This window comes from Engystomops pustulosus, unplaced genomic scaffold, assembly GCF_040894005.1.
Source record: "Engystomops pustulosus unplaced genomic scaffold, aEngPut4.maternal MAT_SCAFFOLD_105, whole genome shotgun sequence".
Taxonomy (NCBI): domain Eukaryota; kingdom Metazoa; phylum Chordata; class Amphibia; order Anura; family Leptodactylidae; genus Engystomops; species Engystomops pustulosus.
The window spans coordinates 72,645-91,726 of NW_027284987.1; the positions used below are offsets into that span (position 1 = coordinate 72,645).

The 19,082-nt window shown below is 57.4% G+C and overlaps 2 protein-coding genes across 2 annotated transcripts in view; one reads left to right on the forward strand and one right to left on the reverse strand.

Moving 5' to 3' along the window:
* Window positions 1-6,073, forward strand: part of GON4L (gon-4 like) — a 36,318-nt gene extending 30,245 nt beyond the window's left edge. The window contains exons 14-32 of the mRNA XM_072131615.1: window positions 324-427; window positions 672-882; window positions 958-1,044; window positions 1,209-1,380; window positions 1,495-1,636; window positions 1,710-1,860; window positions 1,933-2,049; window positions 2,130-3,284; window positions 3,420-3,654; window positions 3,736-3,917; window positions 3,992-4,189; window positions 4,266-4,409; window positions 4,498-4,641; window positions 4,718-4,834; window positions 4,910-5,023; window positions 5,096-5,165; window positions 5,262-5,631; window positions 5,709-5,811; window positions 5,934-6,073. Coding sequence (XP_071987716.1) covers window positions 324-427; window positions 672-882; window positions 958-1,044; window positions 1,209-1,380; window positions 1,495-1,636; window positions 1,710-1,860; window positions 1,933-2,049; window positions 2,130-3,284; window positions 3,420-3,654; window positions 3,736-3,917; window positions 3,992-4,189; window positions 4,266-4,409; window positions 4,498-4,641; window positions 4,718-4,834; window positions 4,910-5,023; window positions 5,096-5,165; window positions 5,262-5,631; window positions 5,709-5,811; window positions 5,934-6,038 — 3,921 coding nt within the window. The 3' untranslated portion in view covers window positions 6,039-6,073. The remainder of the gene's footprint in view (window positions 1-323; window positions 428-671; window positions 883-957; window positions 1,045-1,208; window positions 1,381-1,494; window positions 1,637-1,709; window positions 1,861-1,932; window positions 2,050-2,129; window positions 3,285-3,419; window positions 3,655-3,735; window positions 3,918-3,991; window positions 4,190-4,265; window positions 4,410-4,497; window positions 4,642-4,717; window positions 4,835-4,909; window positions 5,024-5,095; window positions 5,166-5,261; window positions 5,632-5,708; window positions 5,812-5,933) is intronic.
* On the reverse strand, window positions 5,866-18,575 carry MSTO1 (misato mitochondrial distribution and morphology regulator 1). The gene is made up of 14 exons (XM_072131616.1): window positions 18,406-18,575; window positions 14,965-15,079; window positions 8,341-8,413; window positions 8,210-8,249; window positions 8,102-8,138; window positions 7,902-8,031; window positions 7,725-7,830; window positions 7,520-7,654; window positions 7,302-7,454; window positions 7,094-7,225; window positions 6,838-7,016; window positions 6,626-6,730; window positions 6,437-6,552; window positions 5,866-6,255 (listed from the first exon to the last, which is right to left on the reverse strand). The coding sequence occupies exons 1-14, from the start codon at window positions 18,484-18,486 to the stop codon at window positions 6,035-6,037; spliced, it is 1,623 nt and encodes a 540-aa protein (XP_071987717.1). The 5' UTR covers window positions 18,487-18,575; the 3' UTR covers window positions 5,866-6,034.
* Window positions 18,576-19,082: the final 507 nt, after the last annotated feature.

Sequence of the window (19,082 nt, forward strand, 5' to 3'; positions counted from 1 at the left end):
TTCTTCGTCTCTATGATGCTTGCTGCCCGGTGCTCTTCTTCTTCTTCGTCTCTAGGATGCTCCTCGCTGTCCGGCGCTCTTCTTCTTCTTCGTCTCTAGGATGTTCCTCGCTGTCCGGCGCTCTTCTTCCTCTCTAGGATGCTTGCTGCCTGGCGCTCTTCTTCTTCTTCGTCTCTACGATGCTCGCTGCCCGGCGCTCTTCTTCTTCCTCTCTATGATGCTCGCTGCCCGGCGCTCTTCTTCTTCTTCCTCTCTATGATGCTCGCTGCCCGGCGCTCTTTGTCTTCTCTGTGATGTTGACTCTCGCTATCAATGTTATTCAGTTTCAGGATGAAATGGGAATCTCTCACCAGGAAGAAGAGGGAGCAGATGATGAGGACAGTGCAGTGGATCCGCTGCCCAACTTTAACACCCCACAGGCGATCAGGTAAGTGAGTGGCAGGTGGTCATCTGCCCCCTCTGGGTTATGTTGTAAATGTTAGCCTCCCCTTATGGGGCAGAGCAGCCTTAGTATTGCTGCTGCTGTTTGGGAAAGGAGGTAGATGAAGGTCGGGCCGCGACAATCCCTTGCCACACGAGTTGTGCTGCGCTGGGGTGTACCACGGTGTCCCCACATGACTGCTGTCCTTACGCTGTACATGATAATCTCCTGGGATGTGCTTCCACCGCAGGCTGGAGGAGCCCCTCCTGACACAGCAGCATCGCACCGTCCGGGCGCAGCTCGAATATCTACGTTTAAGGAGATCCATGATGATGAAAACTGAGGAGAAGCCTCCTGCCAAGGAGCCACAGCCCCCCATGCCCTCCCCAGCCACCAAACTGTTACCTGTCATGACTCTGGACACCACTCAGAGAAAGCGGCTGCAACAGCAGATGCAGCAGGTAAGTACCTCCTGTCCCGTGACCCCGAGCGGCCTGCACAGTGTATGATTTACACCCACCTCCATGTCATTCCAGCATGTCCAGCTCCTGACCCAGCTCCACCTCCTGAGCTTCAGGAACCCCAAGATCTGCACCGAGGCCAACACTGCAGAGATGTATCTGGTAAGGAGGGGCACGAGGATAGAGGGAAGGCTATGCCAGTACAGGGGGGGGGGGGTGAGAACTTATCTGATGGATGGTAGGTGATAGATCAGTCAGGGTGAAGGTCCTGGTGGGGTCCTACATCGAGGGTCAGGCTTTCAATGTTTCTCCCCCGTCTCCCTTAGGCTGAACTGTTGACCTTTGCAGAACGCTCGGCCCTCACCCATGGAGCAGTGAACCCCCACTTTCACAGCACTTTCCAGGCCTGCAACCTGAAGGAGGCCCTGCAGCTCCTGCCCCTGGTGCATAGCCAGGTCCCAGAAGATGTCGAGCCCCCCAGACCAATGAGGAAGAACGGTAAGGGGTTGTCTGCGTACTTTTGCCTTGTACGGATCTATTCTATGAGGTGGAGGGCAGTTGTGGTTCTTCCTGTGGTGAGATCTCATGCAGTTGACCTGTTACTTCCCACAGCAAATGCCCCCAACCTGCCGAAACACACGGCCTGGGTCCTGGCCACGCGCTCCGTCTTCATGTATCCAGAGCTGCTGCCTGTGTGCGCCATGAAGCCCAGGGGACCTCGGGACCGAGTGTTCTTCACAAAGGCAGAAGACAAGTAAGTAATGGCCCCGTCCCCATGAGACCCGCCCCTGCCGTGCACAGTCATGTTGACTCCTCCTTGTTGTCAGTTTGCTTGCTTTAGGATTGAAGCACTTTGAAGGCCTTGAATCGTCCAGGCAGCTGATCAGCAAATACCTAATGACGGCCAAGACGGCGAAGCAGCTGACTCTGCGCATCAGGAACCTCACCATGAAGGCGGCTCCTGACAACATTATCAAGGTGGGTGCCCTGGAGAGGGGTGCCAGAGGGGACGCTCGGCAGGACTCGCTCATCACACTGATTTTACAACAGGTTTATGAGAAAACCAAGACGTTCCCACCGATGAGTAGATGCTGTGAAGATGTCCTGGCGCAGGATGCCCGCCCCCCGGTGGAGGTGGAGAAGCATCGGCTCCCGTTCTGGATTAAGGTTGGTGTCTGGGCTGTAGCTGCCACGTGGTGCTGTAGTGCCGCCCCCCACGTGACACTCTGCTCCCTTCTCCACCACAGGCCAGCCTCGCCAGCATTGAAGAAAGAATGAAGAAATCTCCCGACTCCCGATATCCACTTATTCTACCACCAGAAGTCTCCCTAATCCTCAAACCCCTCCCCAAACGCTTCTTCAGTAAATCCTGGCGCCAGAGGCGATCCTCTCTGAAACCATTACTGATACGACCCACGGCCAAGCTCTCAGCTCCACAGACTATTCCTGTCAGGATTGTAGGACAGATGCCACCACTAGTTCAGCCAGCCGTGGCCATGCAGAGGATCGTCAACCTTCAGCCGGTCAATGTACCAGCACGGAAAGCGCCATATGTGTCTGCTGCCACCACGAAGACTCAGGTGGTCCTGCCCTCCATGGCTGCTCAGAAAACTAGGATTTCTCTAGTTTGTACTTTACCCAAAAAGGCCGAGGCCAAGACTCTGGGGCCCCAAGCGTCTCCCATCCTGCAGTCCGCTCCCGTTGTCTTTGCTGTTCCACATGGAGCCTTGAAGCTGGTGAGTCTGGGTACAACGTGCAGCGTCCTTCAGCCTCTCAGTCCAGGGACCACGGTGCTGCTAAGTCCTGCCCATGTACCCCTCAGCCAAACACTGGAGCCTCCTCCCTGCACCCAGAAGCTGGAGTCCCCCTGCCCTGAGGTCTATAATGATCAGCCTGAAGCCAGCAGCCACAAGAGCGAGGAGGACGAGTGGGAGTGCGTGTCCATCACAATAAAGGTAGAAGATGATGAGAGCTTCTCGACTGTGGGAGAAGGGACGACTCTGCAGGATAAAGACCAGCCTGAGGGAACCCCAAATCCGGAGGAACCTGGCGTCTCCACTGAAAGCCCGCAGTCTGTTCCGCTCCACGACTTCGCAGCTTCTCCTCCACCCTCAAAGACTGAGGATCCTGGAGAAGTGGAGGAGGCAGAAGAGATTAACCAAGAGCAACAGACAGAGCAACCAGGTGACTCTCCAAAAAACATGTCCTCCACAGACGGTGATGTGGCGATCAGCAGCCCCGTAGGGGCCCAAATAGACTCCTCCAGCCCTATGGATGGCCAGGACCAGGGCAACGACAAAGATGTTCCAGAAGAGGAGGAAGACGAAGACTTTGATGACCTAACCCAGGATGAGGATGACATTTCTTCAGAAGAATCGGTGCTGTCTGTTCCTGAGCTGCAGGTGAGACAATGAGGGGCAGCTGTGAGGTGGGTGGGAGAGGTAGGTGCGTCTCTCGCAGTCGTCTGCAGCTTGGATAGAGGATGGTGGGTACATGGAAGCGGGTGCTGATGCTAATGCTAGACTTTGTGCTACCAGGAGACCATGGAGAAGCTGACGTGGCTGGCATCGGAGCGTCGTCTCAGTCAGGAGGGAGACTCTGAGGATAACTCCCAGGAGGAGAACACTGAACCGGAGGAGGAGGAGGAGGGCGTGGATGGATCTTCTCAGAAACCAGAGGAAATGACAGATGAGGCTGGAGATGAGAAGCTTCTAATCTGTCACCAACGTGTCCCATCACCGGTCCCTGTGGAGTCCAGCATGGCTCCAGCAGGTAGGTGCTGTTCTTTGTCCACCTACCAATGGGTGATCCTTTCCCGACTTCTCGGAGGTATACAAGTCCCTTTCTTCTCAGTAGAGCGTCGTCGTGGGGGCAGCAAAGGACAGAGCTCTCACCGAGCGCGGAGCAGGAGGGGCCGTGCACGAGCCAGCAAGGACTCCTCCAAACTTCTGCTGCTCTACGATGAGAAGATCCTGACCAAAGACCCGCTGCGGGAGCAGAAGGACATGGCCTTCGCACAGTCCTACCTGAACAGGGTGAGTAGTGGGGGCTCTTCTGAGCGCTTCATCATGTATGACCCGCACATGACCACCGGTCTCCTTGTACACAGGTGCGCGATGTTCTGCAGACCTCCCCTGGGACCTACCAGCAGTTCCTCAACCTCATCTACGAATTTGAGACAAAGGGAGAGGGGAAGACGCCCGTGCATCTGTACGAGGGTCTGCGGCTGCTCCTCCAGGACTGGCCCCAACTTCTCAAGGACTTTGCTGCTTTTCTGCTACCAGAACAAGCCTTGGAGTGTGGCCTGGTCAGTAACTACTGGGGGGTTCTGGGAATATTGGGGGTTACAGTGACCAGACTTGTAACCCAGGTCTTCTCTCCAGTTTGAGGAGCAGCAAGCCTTTGATAAGAGTCGCAGGTTCCTCCGACAGCTGGAGATCTGCTTTCAGGAGAACCCAGCACAACACCAGAAGATCATCAAACTGCTGCAGAGCTGCGCAGAGTGCCCCCTGCAGGAGACTGGGAAGGTAGGTGCTTCCTCCGCAAGCCCCCCCACCCCCCCCCCAACACTTCCCTCCAGAGGACATGTCCATCATGTATTTGGTTTCTCTGCAGCTCAAAACTCAGATGTGGCAGCTGCTGAAGGGCCACACGCACCTGCAGGACGAGTTCTCTCTTTTCTTCGATCAGCTGCGGCCTCCTCCCAGCCGCATGGAGGACTTCGAGGTGATGAATTGGACTGAGGACAAGGACTACACAGTAAGTGCTTCAGAGGATGGGGGGAGGTGCAGGCGGAAGGGGCACACGCTGATGGTTCTTCTTCTTCTTCCCGAAGTTTGATGGCTTTGAAGAAGTGACAATACCAGACATGGAGGAGGAGGAGGAGCAGAGTAAAGTGGCTGCACCTCAGAGGAGTAAGAAGAGGAAAGATGGCGGCAGCGGCCTAGATAAGGTGAGGCTCTTGGCTGTAGCTTAGGGGTCGGGACGGTTCTCCTTCTGGGTCCATCATGTGCCGTTGTGTTTGCAGGATGTGGATTGGCCGGATGGGGTGAAGGAGTGTCCATGTTCTTGCCATGATGTAGGAATGGAGCAGAGGATGAAGCGCAGTAAGAGGAGAGTGTGCGCTCAGTGCACTAGTAAGGTGAGTGCGGTGCAGGATCGGTAGGTGCTGCTGTCTACCTCGTACCTCGCTCACTTATATTGTCCCATTCAGGGCTGTGACAGTCGTTCTACGCATAGATCTACGGACGGGGCATCCGCCATGAAGGACGCGGGTGAGCTGGGTAATACTGGGGTAGAAGAGTCCGTATATTTTGGGCTTTGTTGTATATTAGGGGGGGGAGGGGTCTTTATTAATCGATTCGTCATGTCTGTTCTAGCTGATAGATTGTCACTCCCAGGGGCCCGGGGCCCCTCAAGTAGTAGAACCACAATGGCTGTGGAAAGCAGTGGCTCGGTACAGAGATTACGCTCCGGGACTGACACGGGCAAAGCGAGGAACCAGCTGAAAAGAGCCTCAGCCCGAGGAGGCAGGAGACCTCAGGCCCTGAAGCCGGTTCACCAGAGCCCCTCCACGCACGATGCTCCAAGCCTGAGCTCTGCCCCCACAATCTCCTCTGAGCTCCGCCCTAGTCCAGCCCCTGAGGATCCTCCTGTCCTCCAGGCCACTGCCCGGGAGGAGCAGACGCCGCCCATGTGCGCCAAGAACATCAAGGTCCGCTCTAGTGGAGAGAAGGTGGTGTGGACCAGGTAAGTTCTCCACTAGAGGACATCATTGCTGTGGGAAACCTTACAGCACCGGCCTAAAACTCTTGTTATCTGTGCAGGGAGGCGGATCGCGTGATCCTCACCATGTGCCAGCAGCGAGGGGCTCAAGACGACACCTTCACAGCCATCTCTGTGCAACTAGGGAACAAAAGCCCTTCGGAGGTGAGGTCACCCACCATGTACAGCGGGGGAGGGGGGATAAAACACAACGAGAAGTATTTCTCAAGCTTTATTCATAGTCCATGCACACAGCAGCGCGTCCTAACTCTCCATCTCGCACGCAGGTGTCGGAGCGCTTCCGAGAGCTCATTAATCTCTTCCAGACGGGAAGCGTCACCAGCTCCGATGATGAGGACGAGGACAATGTGAGTGACGAGGAGGAGGATTAGTCGCTATCGTCGCTCTCTTCCCCCTCGCGGTAGCAGTGGGCCAGGCTCCGCACGGTATCTACCGCTTCTCGGAAGTCGTCCTGCTCCACGGCAGCGGTGGAGAAGTTCATCCATCTCCGTACGTCAGACGCGCTGACCTCCTGGCACAGGACACGGAGCGTCTGATGGAGAGCGCTCGATGCCTGCAAGGCGCCCATCACCGGGATGTGACCTACAACTGAGACACGGAGGGGTCAGAACAGGACGCCCCAATAGTGTCTGAGCCCGAATGTCTGGACTCTGGTCGGGCAGAGCACTCGCACTTTCCGTACAACATGGTGACGTTTACTGTTTTAAATAAAATGTATTGTTTTGTGACCGGGCCGTGGGTCCCAGCGCCGATGATTTGGTGTCCTCACCTGGTGCCTCGCTCTGGGGCTGCTCCATCGTAAAACCGTCTTTAGTCACAAACCGAGAGAAGAACTGAGGAAATGTGGACCCCAGCGCACACGGGGCCCCCAGCAGATGAGTCGTGCTAAAGAGAGGGGAGAGAGGACAGGGTAAGTGCAAGGTCTGTGACCCCTCTATCCTGATACGGGACAACCTACCTGAGGGCCCGGGAGTAGAGGGAGGACAGGTAGTGCTGCAGGACTTGGCTTCCACTTTCACACGCGTGTAGAGAGGATGGGAGCCGGGTACCAGCGGGCAGCGAACTGAGGGTGCAAGGGGACAACATCATGTACTAGGCGGGGCCTGTGCTGCTAGCCACTCCCACTAGGGGGAAAGGGTCTGGCATCTTATAGGCTCTGCTATGGGTCACCTGGTCTGTCGTGTCTCTGGGATTCCCCTGAGGACCACGGACTGGGAGAAGACGGTGGAGGGGTGTTGGCAGGGTGACACCGAGCGCCAGGGGGCAGAGGTCATGTGCGGCAGCAAGGCATCAGGCAGAGACCAGGCTGGTGCCAGCGGGAAGGGCACTGAACAGGTGGCAGCAAGCATCTGCAGAAAGAGTGGCATGTGACCCGTGGAGCACAAGGACCCCTAGATCTGATCAAGTACCGCCCCCCAATACCCACCTTTCTACCACCAAACGTCAGCGCCTCGGCAAAGTGCAGCATGGAGAAGCCAGAGGAGGACATCCGATAAGGGGCGGTCAGTGTATTCAGCGCCAGCGCCAGAACCGCACTACTGTGATATGGCAAAGCAGCCTGCAATATAAAAGGGAAGTCAGGGGCCACACACGGCCTGGGGCCCACAAGGACCGCACCTTTACCTTCTGCTCACATTGTACAACAGCTGCGGGAAAGCGGCGCTGGCTCCCGGTCTGCGGCCCAGGCTGGACGACACCGACAACGGGCAGAAGAAGGAGCTCTGGCTGCACAGGGGCCCCAGGGCCAGCACACAGTTCACAAGCTGGTAGACGGCGGTGCAGGGGTCCTGCAAGACAAAGGAGGTAAGTGACTGCATCAGGAGCTGTGCTCACCCTCTGCCCGCCCGCTCACCCTATCGCCCGATGGAGCAGGACACGTCCCAAAGCTGAGGATCCCCCGACCAGGATACTCGTCATGCAGAAGCTCAGCCGTCCGCGCCCCGACTCCAGAGAAGCCATTGTGTAGGTCACAGAGAAGCTGGAAGCCCTGGAAACGGCGTGGAGGTCAGGAAAACGCCCCTAAATCCCCACCCACTGCCTCTAGGCCACGCCCTCACCTGTAAGTAGTCACATTCCTCGGAGAAGAAGTGTAGTCTATCTTCCAGCTCCTCCAGTTGGGCCTTGAAGACGGCTTCACCCTGACTGAACGACTCCAGTCCATCCCTAAACACAAGGATGAGTCTCCCTCCGGGCACCCGCGGCCTCCCCAAACCTCCCCGTCACCCACCACTCACCCACCAGGGCTGCTCACAAGGCAGAGGGACTTAGGATGGAGCTTTGTCTGGAGAACGTCCGACCACAACCAGCTGCTCATCTCTGTGGTCAGAGGGGTCCCGGTGCCGCCTGATGGGTGCGCCAGCGAGTCTGAAGAGAGAGCCCAGGGTAACAACCCAACCAACACCCCTACTGCCCCAGCTCCTCCCTCTGTACTTACCTCCATCGTGGTCACCACCTTGGGCTGCAGCTTCTCCCTGATTACAGAGACAGGACGAGAGGTCACACAGCAGAGACAGGTGCGCGCCCGTCCAGCCCAATCACTTACCTGCCGGGCCTCCTGGCTGTGGACGCTCACACTCCCCGTCCTGCAACAATGGCACACAGATCATTGCCCTGGCAGAGGGGGCAGGGAGGGGAAATCCTAGGTCTATCACCATGATGGGCAGAGAACCTTACCAGGCCGGAGTGCTGTGCCTCGCGCCTCTTTCTTCATATAGATAGCCTTCATCTCTCAGAGACCGAACACTCCCTACAACATGTACAACAAGGGAGACGCCATCAGACAGGGAGGGGGGAGGAGGGAGCAGCGGCAGTAATCAGACAGGGAGGGGGGAGGAGGGAGCAGCGGCAGTAATCAGACAGGGAGGGGGGAGCAGCGGCAGTAATCCGACAGGGAGGGGAGAGGAGCCGCAGTAATCAGACAGGGAGGAGGGAGCAGCCGCAGTAATCAGACAGGGAGGGGGGGGGAATCATACAGGCACGTGGAGGCCACACACTACTAAGCCTCATCAGGAGCATGCCGAGGTGTTATAGGGAGGTCATTAGGGCACGTGGAGGCCACACACAATACTGACCTCATCAGGAGCATTCCCAGGCATTGTAGGGAGGTCATACAGGCACATGGAGGCCACACACAATACTGAAACTCATCAGGAGCATGACGAGGTGTTGTAGGGAGGTCATAGAGGCACATGGAGGCCACACACACTACTGAACCTCATCAGGAGCATGACGAGGTGTTGTAGGGAGGTCATAGAGGCACATGGAGGCCACACACACTACTGAACCTCATCAGGAGCATGACGAGGTGTTGTAGGGAGGTCATAGAGGCACATGGAGGCCACACACACTACTGAACCTCATCAGGAGCATGACGAGGTGTTGTAGGGAGGTCATACAGGCACGTGGAGGCCACACACACACTACTGAACCTCATCAGGAGCATGATGAGGTGTTGTAGGGAGGTCATACAGGCACGTGGAGGTCACACACACACTACTGAACCTCATCAGGAGCATGATGAGGTGTTGTAGGGAGGTCATACAGGCATGTGGAGGCCACACACAATACTGAGCCTCATCAGGAGCATGCCGAGGTGTTGTAGGGAGGTCATACAGGCACGTGGAGGCCACACACTACTAAGCCTCATCAGGAGCATGCCGAGGTGTTGTAGGGAGGACATACAGGCATGTGGAGGCCACACACAATACTGAGCCTCATCAGTAACACGCTCAGGCGTTGTCTTGAGGTATCTCCACTGAAGTTGGGTCAGCCGTAAATGTGATTTTCCATTTTGAAGGGAGCAGCTGCAGTAATACAGTAACCAGGCGGAGAGGAGGAGGGGGGATGCAGCTGCAGTAATACAGTAACCAGGCGGAGAGGAGGAGGGGAATACAGCTGCAGTAATACAGTAACCAGGCGGAGAGGAGGAGGGGAATACAGCTGCAGTAATACAGTAACCAGGCAGAGAGGAGGAGGGGGGGATGCAGCTGCAGTAATACAGTAACCAGGCAGAGAGGAGGAGGGGGGGGATGCAGCTGCAGTAATACAGTAACCAGGCAGAGAGGAGGAGGGGGGGATGCAGCTGCAGTAATACAGTAACCAGGCAGAGAGGAGGAGGGGGGATGCAGCTGCAGTAATACAGTAACCAGGCGGAGAGGAGGAGGGGGGATGCAGCTGCAGTAATACAGTAACCAGGCGGAGAGGAGGAGGGGAATACAGCTGCAGTAATACAGTAACCAGGCGGAGAGGAGGAGGGGGGATGCAGCTGCAGTAATACAGTAACCAGGCGGAGAGGAGGAGGGGGGATGCAGCTGCAGTAATACAGTAACCAGGCGGAGAGGAGGGGGGGAAGCAGCTGCAGTAATACAGTAACCAGGCGGAGAGAAGATGGGAAGCAGCTGCAGTAATACAGTAACCAGGCGGAGAGGAGGAGGGGGGATGCAGCTGCAGTAATACAGTAACCAGGCGGAGAGGAGGAGGGGAATACAGCTGCAGTAATACAGTAACCAGGCGGAGAGGAGGAGGGGAATACAGCTGCAGTAATACAGTAACCAGGCAGAGAGGAGGAGGGGGGATGCAGCTGCAGTAATACAGTAACCAGGCGGAGAGGAGGAGGGGAATACAGCTGCAGTAATACAGTAACCAGGCAGAGAGGAGGAGGGGGATGCAGCTGCAGTAATACAGTAACCAGGCGGAGAGGAGGAGGGGGGATGCAGCTGCAGTAATACAGTAACCAGGCGGAGAGGAGGGGGGATGCAGCTGCAGTAATACAGTAACCAGGCGGAGAGGAGGAGGGGAATACAGCTGCAGTAATACAGTAACCAGGCGGAGAGGAGGAGGGGGGATGCAGCTGCAGTAATACAGTAACCAGGCGGAGAGGAGGAGGGGGGATGCAGCTGCAGTAATACAGTAACCAGGCGGAGAGGAGGGGGGGAAGCAGCTGCAGTAATACAGTAACCAGGCGGAGAGAAGATGGGAAGCAGCTGCAGTAATACAGTAACCAGGCGGAGAGGAGGAGGGGGGATGCAGCTGCAGTAATACAGTAACCAGGCGGAGAGGAGGAGGGGAATACAGCTGCAGTAATACAGTAACCAGGCGGAGAGGAGGAGGGGAATACAGCTGCAGTAATACAGTAACCAGGCAGAGAGGAGGAGGGGGGATGCAGCTGCAGTAATACAGTAACCAGGCGGAGAGGAGGAGGGGGGATGCAGCTGCAGTAATACAGTAACCAGGCGGAGAGGAGGAGGGGAATACAGCTGCAGTAATACAGTAACCAGGCGGAGAGGAGGAGGGGGGGATGCAGCTGCAGTAATACAGTAACCAGGCGGAGAGGAGGAGGGGGGGATGCAGCTGCGGTAATACAGTAACCCGGCGGAGAGGAGGGGGGGATGCAGCTGCAGTAATACAGTAACCAGGCGGAGAGGAGGGGGGATGCAGCTGCAGTAATACAGTAACCAGGCGGAGAGGAGGAGGGGGGGATGCAGCTGCAGTAATACAGTAACCAGGCGGAGAGGAGGAGAGGATGCAGCTGCAGTAATACAGTAACCAGGTGGAGAGGAGGAGGGGGGATGCAGCTGCAGTAATACAGTAACCAGGCGGAGAGGAGGAGAGGATGCAGTAATACAGTAACCAGGCGGAGAGGAGGAGGGGAATACAGCTGCAGTAATACAGTAACCAGGCGAAGAGGAGGAGGGGGGATGCAGCTGCAGTAATACAGTAACCAGGCGGAGAGGAGGGAGATACAGCTGCAGTAATACAGTAACCAGGCGGAGAGGATGCAGTAATACAGTAACCAGGCGGAGAGGAGGAGGGGAATACAGCTGCAGTAATACAGTAACCAGGCGAAGAGGAGGAGGGGGGATGCAGCTGCAGTAATACAGTAACCAGGCGGAGAGGAGGGAGATACAGCTGCAGTAATACAGTAACCAGGCGGAGAGGAGGGGAATACAGCTGCAGTAATACAGTAACCAGGCGGAGAGGAGGGGGGATGCAGCTGCAGTAATACAGTAACCAGGCAGAGAGGAGGAGGGGGGATGCAGCTGCAGTAATACAGTAACCAGGCGGAGAGGAGGAGGGGAATACAGCTGCAGTAATACAGTAACCAGGCGGAGAGGAGGAGGGGGGATGCAGCTGCAGTAATACAGTAACCAGGCGGAGAGGAGGAGGGGAATACAGCTGCAGTAATACAGTAACCAGGCGGAGAGGAGGAGGGGAATACAGCTGCAGTAATACAGTAACCAGGCAGAGAGGAGGAGGGGGGATGCAGCTGCAGTAATACAGTAACCAGGCGGAGAGGAGGAGGGGGGATGCAGCTGCAGTAATACAGTAACCAGGCGGAGAGGAGGAGGGGAATACAGCTGCAGTAATACAGTAACCAGGCGGAGAGGAGGAGGGGGGGGGATGCAGCTGCGGTAATACAGTAACCCGGCGGAGAGGAGGGGGGGATGCAGCTGCAGTAATACAGTAACCAGGCGGAGAGGAGGAGAGGATGCAGCTGCAGTAATACAGTAACCAGGCGGAGAGGAGGAGGGGGGGTGCAGCTGCAGTAATACAGTAACCAGGCGGAGAGGAGGAGGGGGGATGCAGCTGCAGTAATACAGTAACCAGGCAGAGAGGAGGGGGGATGCAGCTGCAGTAATACAGTAACCAGGCGGAGAGGGGAGGGGGGATGCAGCTGCAGTAATACAGTAACCAGGCGGAGAGGAGGGGAATACAGCTGCAGTAATACAGTAACCAGGCGGAGAGGAGGAGGGGGGAGATGCAGCTGCAGTAATACAGTAACCAGGCGGAGAGAAGGGGGGGATGCAGCTGCAGTAATACAGTAACCAGGCGGAGAGGAGGGGAATACAGCTGCAGTAATACAGTAACCAGGCGGAGAGGAGGGGAATACAGCTGCAGTAATACAGTAACCAGGCGGAGAGGAGGGGGGATGCAGCTGCAGTAATACAGTAACCAGGCGGAGAGGAGGAGGGGGATGCAGCTGCAGTAATACAGTAACCAGGCGGAGAGGAGGAGGGGGGGATGCAGCTGCACTAATACAGTAACCAGGCGGAGAGGAGGAGAGGATGCAGCTGCAGTAATACAGTAACCAGGTGGAGAGGAGGAGGGGGGATGCAGCTGCAGTAATACAGTAACCAGGCGGAGAGGAGGAGAGGATGCAGTAATACAGTAACCAGGCGGAGAGGAGGAGGGGGGATGCAGCTGCAGTAATACAGTAACCAGGCGGAGAGGAGGAGGGGATGCAGCTGCAGTAATACAGTAACCAGGCGGAGAGAAGGGGGAGATGCAGCTGCAGTAATACAGTAACCAGGCGGAGAGAAGGGGGGGATGCAGCTGCAGTAATACAGTAACCAGGCGGAGAGGAGGGGAATACAGCTGCAGTAATACAGTAACCAGGCGGAGAGGAGGGGAATACAGCTGCAGTAATACAGTAACCAGGCGGAGAGGAGGAGGGGGGATGCAGCTGCAGTAATACAGTAACCAGGCGGAGAGGAGGGGGGGATGCAGCTGCAGTAATACAGTAACCAGGCGGAGAGGAGGAGGGGGGATGCAGCTGCAGTAATACAGTAACCAGGCGGAGAAGAGGAGGGGGGGATGCAGCTGCAGTAATACAGTAACCAGGCGGAGAGGAGGGGGGATGCAGCTGCAGTAATACAGTAACCAGGTGGAGAGGAGGAGGGGGGATGCAGCTGCATTAATACAGTAACCAGGCGGAGAGGAGGAGAGGATGCAGTAATACAGTAACCAGGCGGAGAGGAGGAGGGGGGATGCAGCTGCAGTAATACAGTAACCAGGCGGAGAGGAGGAGGGGATGCAGCTGCAGTAATACAGTAACCAGGCGGAGAGAAGGGGGGGATGCAGCTGCAGTAATACAGTAACCAGGCGGAGAGGAGGAGGGGGGATGCAGCTGCAGTAATACAGTAACCAGGCGGAGAGGAGGGGAATACAGCTGCAGTAATACAGTAACCAGGCGGAGAGGAGGAGGGGGGATGCAGCTGCAGTAATACAGTAACCAGGCGGAGAGAAGGGGGGGATGCAGCTGCAGTAATACAGTAACCAGGCGGAGAGAAGGGGGGGATGCAGCTGCAGTAACCAGGCGGAGAGGAGGGGAATACAGCTGCAGTAATACAGTAACCAGGCGGAGAGAAGGGGGGGATGCAGCTGCAGTAATACAGTAACCAGGCGGAGAGGAGGAGGGGATGCAGCTGCAGTAATACAGTAACCAGGCGGAGAGGAGGGGGGATGCAGCTGCAGTAATACAGTAACCAGGCGGAGAGGAGGGGGGGATGCAGCTGCAGTAATACAGTAACCAGGCGGAGAGGAGGGAGATACAGCTGCAGTAATACAGTAACCAGGCGGAGAGGAGGAGGGGGGATGCAGCTGCAGTAATACAGTAACCAGGCGGAGAAGAGGAGGGGGGGATGCAGCTGCAGTAATACAGTAACCAGGCGGAGAGGAGGGAGATACAGCTGCAGTAATACAGTAACCAGGCGGAGAGGAGGAGGGGGGATGCAGCTGCAGTAATACAGTAACCAGGGGGAGAGGAGGGGGGATGCAGCTGCAGTAATACAGTAACCAGGCGGAGAGGGGGGGGGGATGCAGCTGCAGTAATACAGTAACCAGGCAGAGAGGAGGAGGGGGGATGCAGCTGCACTAATACAGTAACCAGACGGAGGAGAGGAGGAGGGGGGGATGCAGCTGCAGTAATACAGTAACCAGGCGGAGAGGAGGAGGGGGGATGCAGCTGCACTAATACAGTAACCAGGCAGAGAGGAGGAGGGGGGATGCAGCTGCAGTAATACAGTAACCAGGCGGAGAGGAGGAGGGGGGATGCAGCTGCAGTAATACAGTAACCAGGCGGAGAGGAGGGGAATACAGCTGCAGTAATACAGTAACCAGGCGGAGAAGAGGAGGGGAATACAGCTGCAGTAATACAGTAACCAGGCGGAGAGGAGGGGGGATGCAGCTGCAGTAATACAGTAACCAGGCGGAGAGGAGGAGGGGGGATGCAGCTGCAGTAATACAGTAACCAGGCGGAGAGGAGGGGGGATGCAGCTGCAGTAATACAGTAACCAGGCAGAGAGGAGGGGGAGATGCAGCTGCAGTAATACAGTAACCAGGCGGAGAGGAGGGGGGGATGCAGCTGCAGTAATACAGTAACCAGGCGGAGAGGAGGAGGGGGGATGCAGCTGCAGTAATACAGTAACCAGGCGGAGAGGAGGAGGGGGGATGCAGCTGCAGTAATACAGTAACCAGGCGGAGAGGAGGGAGATACAGCTGCAGGAATAGTGTTGGTACCTTTCAGGTCCAGGGATATGAGACGTGGGGTGTAGGTCTCCGCCCCCTGCAGGGTGACTCCTCGCCGGAAAAGGACATCGCTACAAATCTCCGAATTCTGGGAAAACTCCGCCTCCTGCAGGACAAGAAAGACACAACAAGTCCTCATCAACTGATGCCGACACACTCCCCCTCTACGCCGACAGCCTCCCCCTCCACGCTCCCCCTCTACCGCGCCTCCACGCCCCCCCCCTCTACCGCGCCTCCACGCCCCCCCCCTCTACCGCGCCTCCACGCCCCCCCCCCTCTACCGCGCCTCCACGCCCCCCCCCCCTCTACCGCGCCTCCACGCCCCCCCCCCCTCTACCGCGCCTCCACGCCCCCCCCTCTACCGCGCCTCCACGCCCCCCCCCTCTACCGCGCCTCCACGCCCCCCCCCCTCTACCGCGCCTCCACGCCCCCCCCCTCTACCGCGCCTCCACGCCCCCCCCCCTCTACCGCGCCTCCACGCCCCCCCCCCCCTCTACCGCGCCTCCACGCCCCCCCCTCTACCGCGCCTCCACGCCCCCCCCTCTACCGCGCCTCCACGCCCCCCCCCCTCTACCGCGCCTCCACGCCCCCCCCCCCTCTACCGCGCCTCCACGCCCCCCCCCCCTCTACCGCGCCTCCACGCCCCCCCCTCTACCGCGCCTCCACGCCCCCCCCTCTACCGCGCCTCCACGCCCCCGCCTCTACCGCGCCTCCACGCCCCCGCCTCCACGCCCCCCCTCCACACTCCCCCTCCACACTCCCCCTCCACACCCCCCCTCCACACTCCCCCTCCTCCTCCTGTATACTCCTGTACACTCCCCTCCTCCTCCTGTATACTCCTGTACACTCCCCTCCTCCTCCTGTATACTCCTGTACACTCCCCCTCCTCCTCCTGTATACTCCTGTACACTCCCCTCCTCCTCCTGTATACTCCTGTACACTCCCCTCCTCCTCCTGTATACTCCTGTACACCCCCTCCTCCTCCTGTATACTCCTGTACACTCCCCTCCTCCTCCTGTACACTCCCCTCCTCCTCCTGTATACTCCTGTACACCCCCTCCTCCTCCTGTATACTCCCCTCCTCCTCCTGTATACTCCTGTACACCCCCCTCCTCCTCCTGTATACTCCTGTACACCCCCCTCCTCCTCCTGTATACTCCTGTACACCCCCCTCCTCCTCCTGTATACTCCTGTACACCCCCCTCCTCCTCCTGTATACTCCTGTACACCCCCCTCCTCCTCCTCCTCCTGTACACTCCCCTCCTCCTCCTGTACACCCCCTCCTCCTCCTGTACACTCCTGTACACCCCCCTCCTCCTCCTGTATACTCCTGTACACCCCCCTCCTCCTCCTGTATACTCCTGTACACCCCCCTCCTCCTCCTGTATACTCCTGTACACCCCCCTCCTCCTCCTGTATACTCCTGTACACCCCCCTCCTCCTCCTGTATACTCCTGTACGCCCCCCTCCTCCTCCTGTATACTCCTGTACGCCCCCCTCCTGTATACTCCTGTACACCCCCCTCCTCCTCCTGTATACTCCTGTACACTCCCCTCCTCCTCCTGTATACTCCTGTACACCCCCCTCCTCCTCCTGCTCCTGTATACTCCTGTACACCCCCCTCCTGTATACTCCTGTACACCCCCCTCCTCCTCCTGTATACTCCTGTACACTCCCCTCCTCCTCCTGTATACTCCTGTACACCCCCCTCCTCCTCCTGTATACTCCTGTACACCCCCCTCCTCCTCCTGTATACTCCTGTACACCCCCCTCCTCCTCCTGTATACTCCTGTACGCCCCCCTCCTCCTCCTGTATACTCCTGTACGCCCCCTCCTCCTCCTGTATACTCCTGTACGCCCCCCTCCTCCTCCTGTATACTCCTGTACGCCCCCCTCCTGTATACTCCTGTACACCCCCCTCCTCCTCCTGTATACTCCTGTACACTCCCCTCCTCCTCCTGTATACTCCTGTACACCCCCCTCCTCCTCCTGTATACTCCTGTACACCCCCCTCCTCCTCCTGTATACTCCTGTACACCCCCCTCCTCCTCCTGTATACTCCTGTACGCCCCCCTCCTCCTCCTGTATACTCCTGTACGCCCCCCTCCTCCTCCTGTATACTCCTGTACGCCCCCCTCCTCCTCCTGTATACTCCTGTACGCCCCCCTCCTGTATACTCCTGTACACCCCCCTCCTCCTCCTGTATACTCCTGTACACTCCCCTCCTCCTCCTGTATACTCCTGTACACCCCCCTCCTCCTCCTGTATACTCCTGTACACCCCCCTCCTCCTCCTGTATACTCCTGTACACCCCCCTCCTCCTGTATACTCCTGTACACCCCCTCCTCCTCCTGTATACTCCTGTACACCCTCCTCCTCCTGTATACTCCTGTACACTTCCCTCCTCCTCCTGTATACTCCTGTACACTTCCCTCCTCCTCCTGTATACTACTGTATACTCCCCTCCTCCTCCTGTATACTCCTGTACACTTCCCTCCTCCTCCTGTATACTACTGTATACTCCCCTCCTCCTCCTGTATACTCCTGTACACTTCCCTCCTCCTCCTGTATACTCCTGTACACTTCCCTCCTCCTCCTGTATACTCCTGTACACTTCCCTCCTCCTCCTGTATACTCCTGTACACTCCCCTCCTCCTCCTGTATACTCCTGTACACTCCCCTCCTCCTCCTGTATACTCCTGTACACCCCCCTCCTCCTGTATACTCCTGTACACCCCCCTCCTCCTCCTGTATACTCCTGTACACCCCCCTCCTCCTCCTGTATACTCCTGTACACCCCCTCCTCCTCCTGTATACTCCTGTACACCCCTCCTCCTCCTGTATACTCCTGTACACTTCCCTCCTCCTCCTGTATACTACTGTATACTCCCCTCCTCCTCCTGTATACTCCTGTACACTTCCCTCCTCCTCCTGTATACTACTGTATACTCCCCTCCTCCTCCTGTATACTCCTGTACACTTCCCTCCTCCTCCTGTATACTCCTGTACACTCCCCTCCTCCTCCTGTATACTCCTGTACCCTCCCCTCCTCCTCCTGTATACTCCTGTACCCTCCCCTCCTCCTCCTGTATACTCCTGTACACCCCCCTCCTCCTCCTGTATACTCCTGTACACCCCCCTCCTCCTCCTGTATACTCCTGTACACCCCCCTCCTCCTCCTGTATACTCCTGTACACCCCCTCCTCCTCCTGTATACTCCTGTACACTTCCCTCCTCCTCCTGTATACTCCTGTACACTTCCCTCCTCCTCCTGTATACTCCTGTACACTTCCCTCCTCCTCCTGTATACTCCTGTACACTCCCCTCCTCCTCCTGTACACTCCTGTACACTCCCCTCCTCCTCCTGTATACTCCTGTACACCCCCCTCCTCCTCCTCCTGTATACCCCTGCACCCCCGGGCCCCCCGTCACCTGCAGGCCCCAGTAGTGCGCCCCCACGTGGCCGCTGTATCCTCCTGTGGCGACGCTGATGACTTCTCCGCTTCCCGCCATGTGACCTCCTCACACCAGGGCGCGGCCTGTAACCATGACAGCAGCCATCGCCGCCTTTATTGGCTGGAGACGCCTGTCTATTACAGAGCTTTAACTCCGCCCCATTTACAAGGGCGGAGCAGCCGAGCGTCACGCACATGCGCACTGCGTAGTCAGGAAGTGTCACTGCACTGGAGCCGCCATCTTACTGGTTACCGGAAACCATCGAGACTGAGAATACTGACCCCCAAATACACCCCCTGTACCCCTCATCCACTACTGACCCCCAAATACACCCCCCTGTACTCCTCATCCACTACTGACCCCCAAATACACCCCCCTGTACCCCTCATCCACTACTGACCCCCAAATACACCCCCTGTACCCCTCATCCACTACTGACCCCCAAATACACCCCCCTGTACCCCTCATCCTCTACTGACCCCCCAAATACACCCCCCTGTACCCCTCATCCACTACTGACCCCCAAATACACCCCCTTGTACCCCTCATCTACTACTGACCCCCAAATACACCCCCTGTACCCCTCATCCACTACTGACCCCCCAAATACACCCCCTGTACCCCTCATCTACTACTGACCCCCAAATACACCC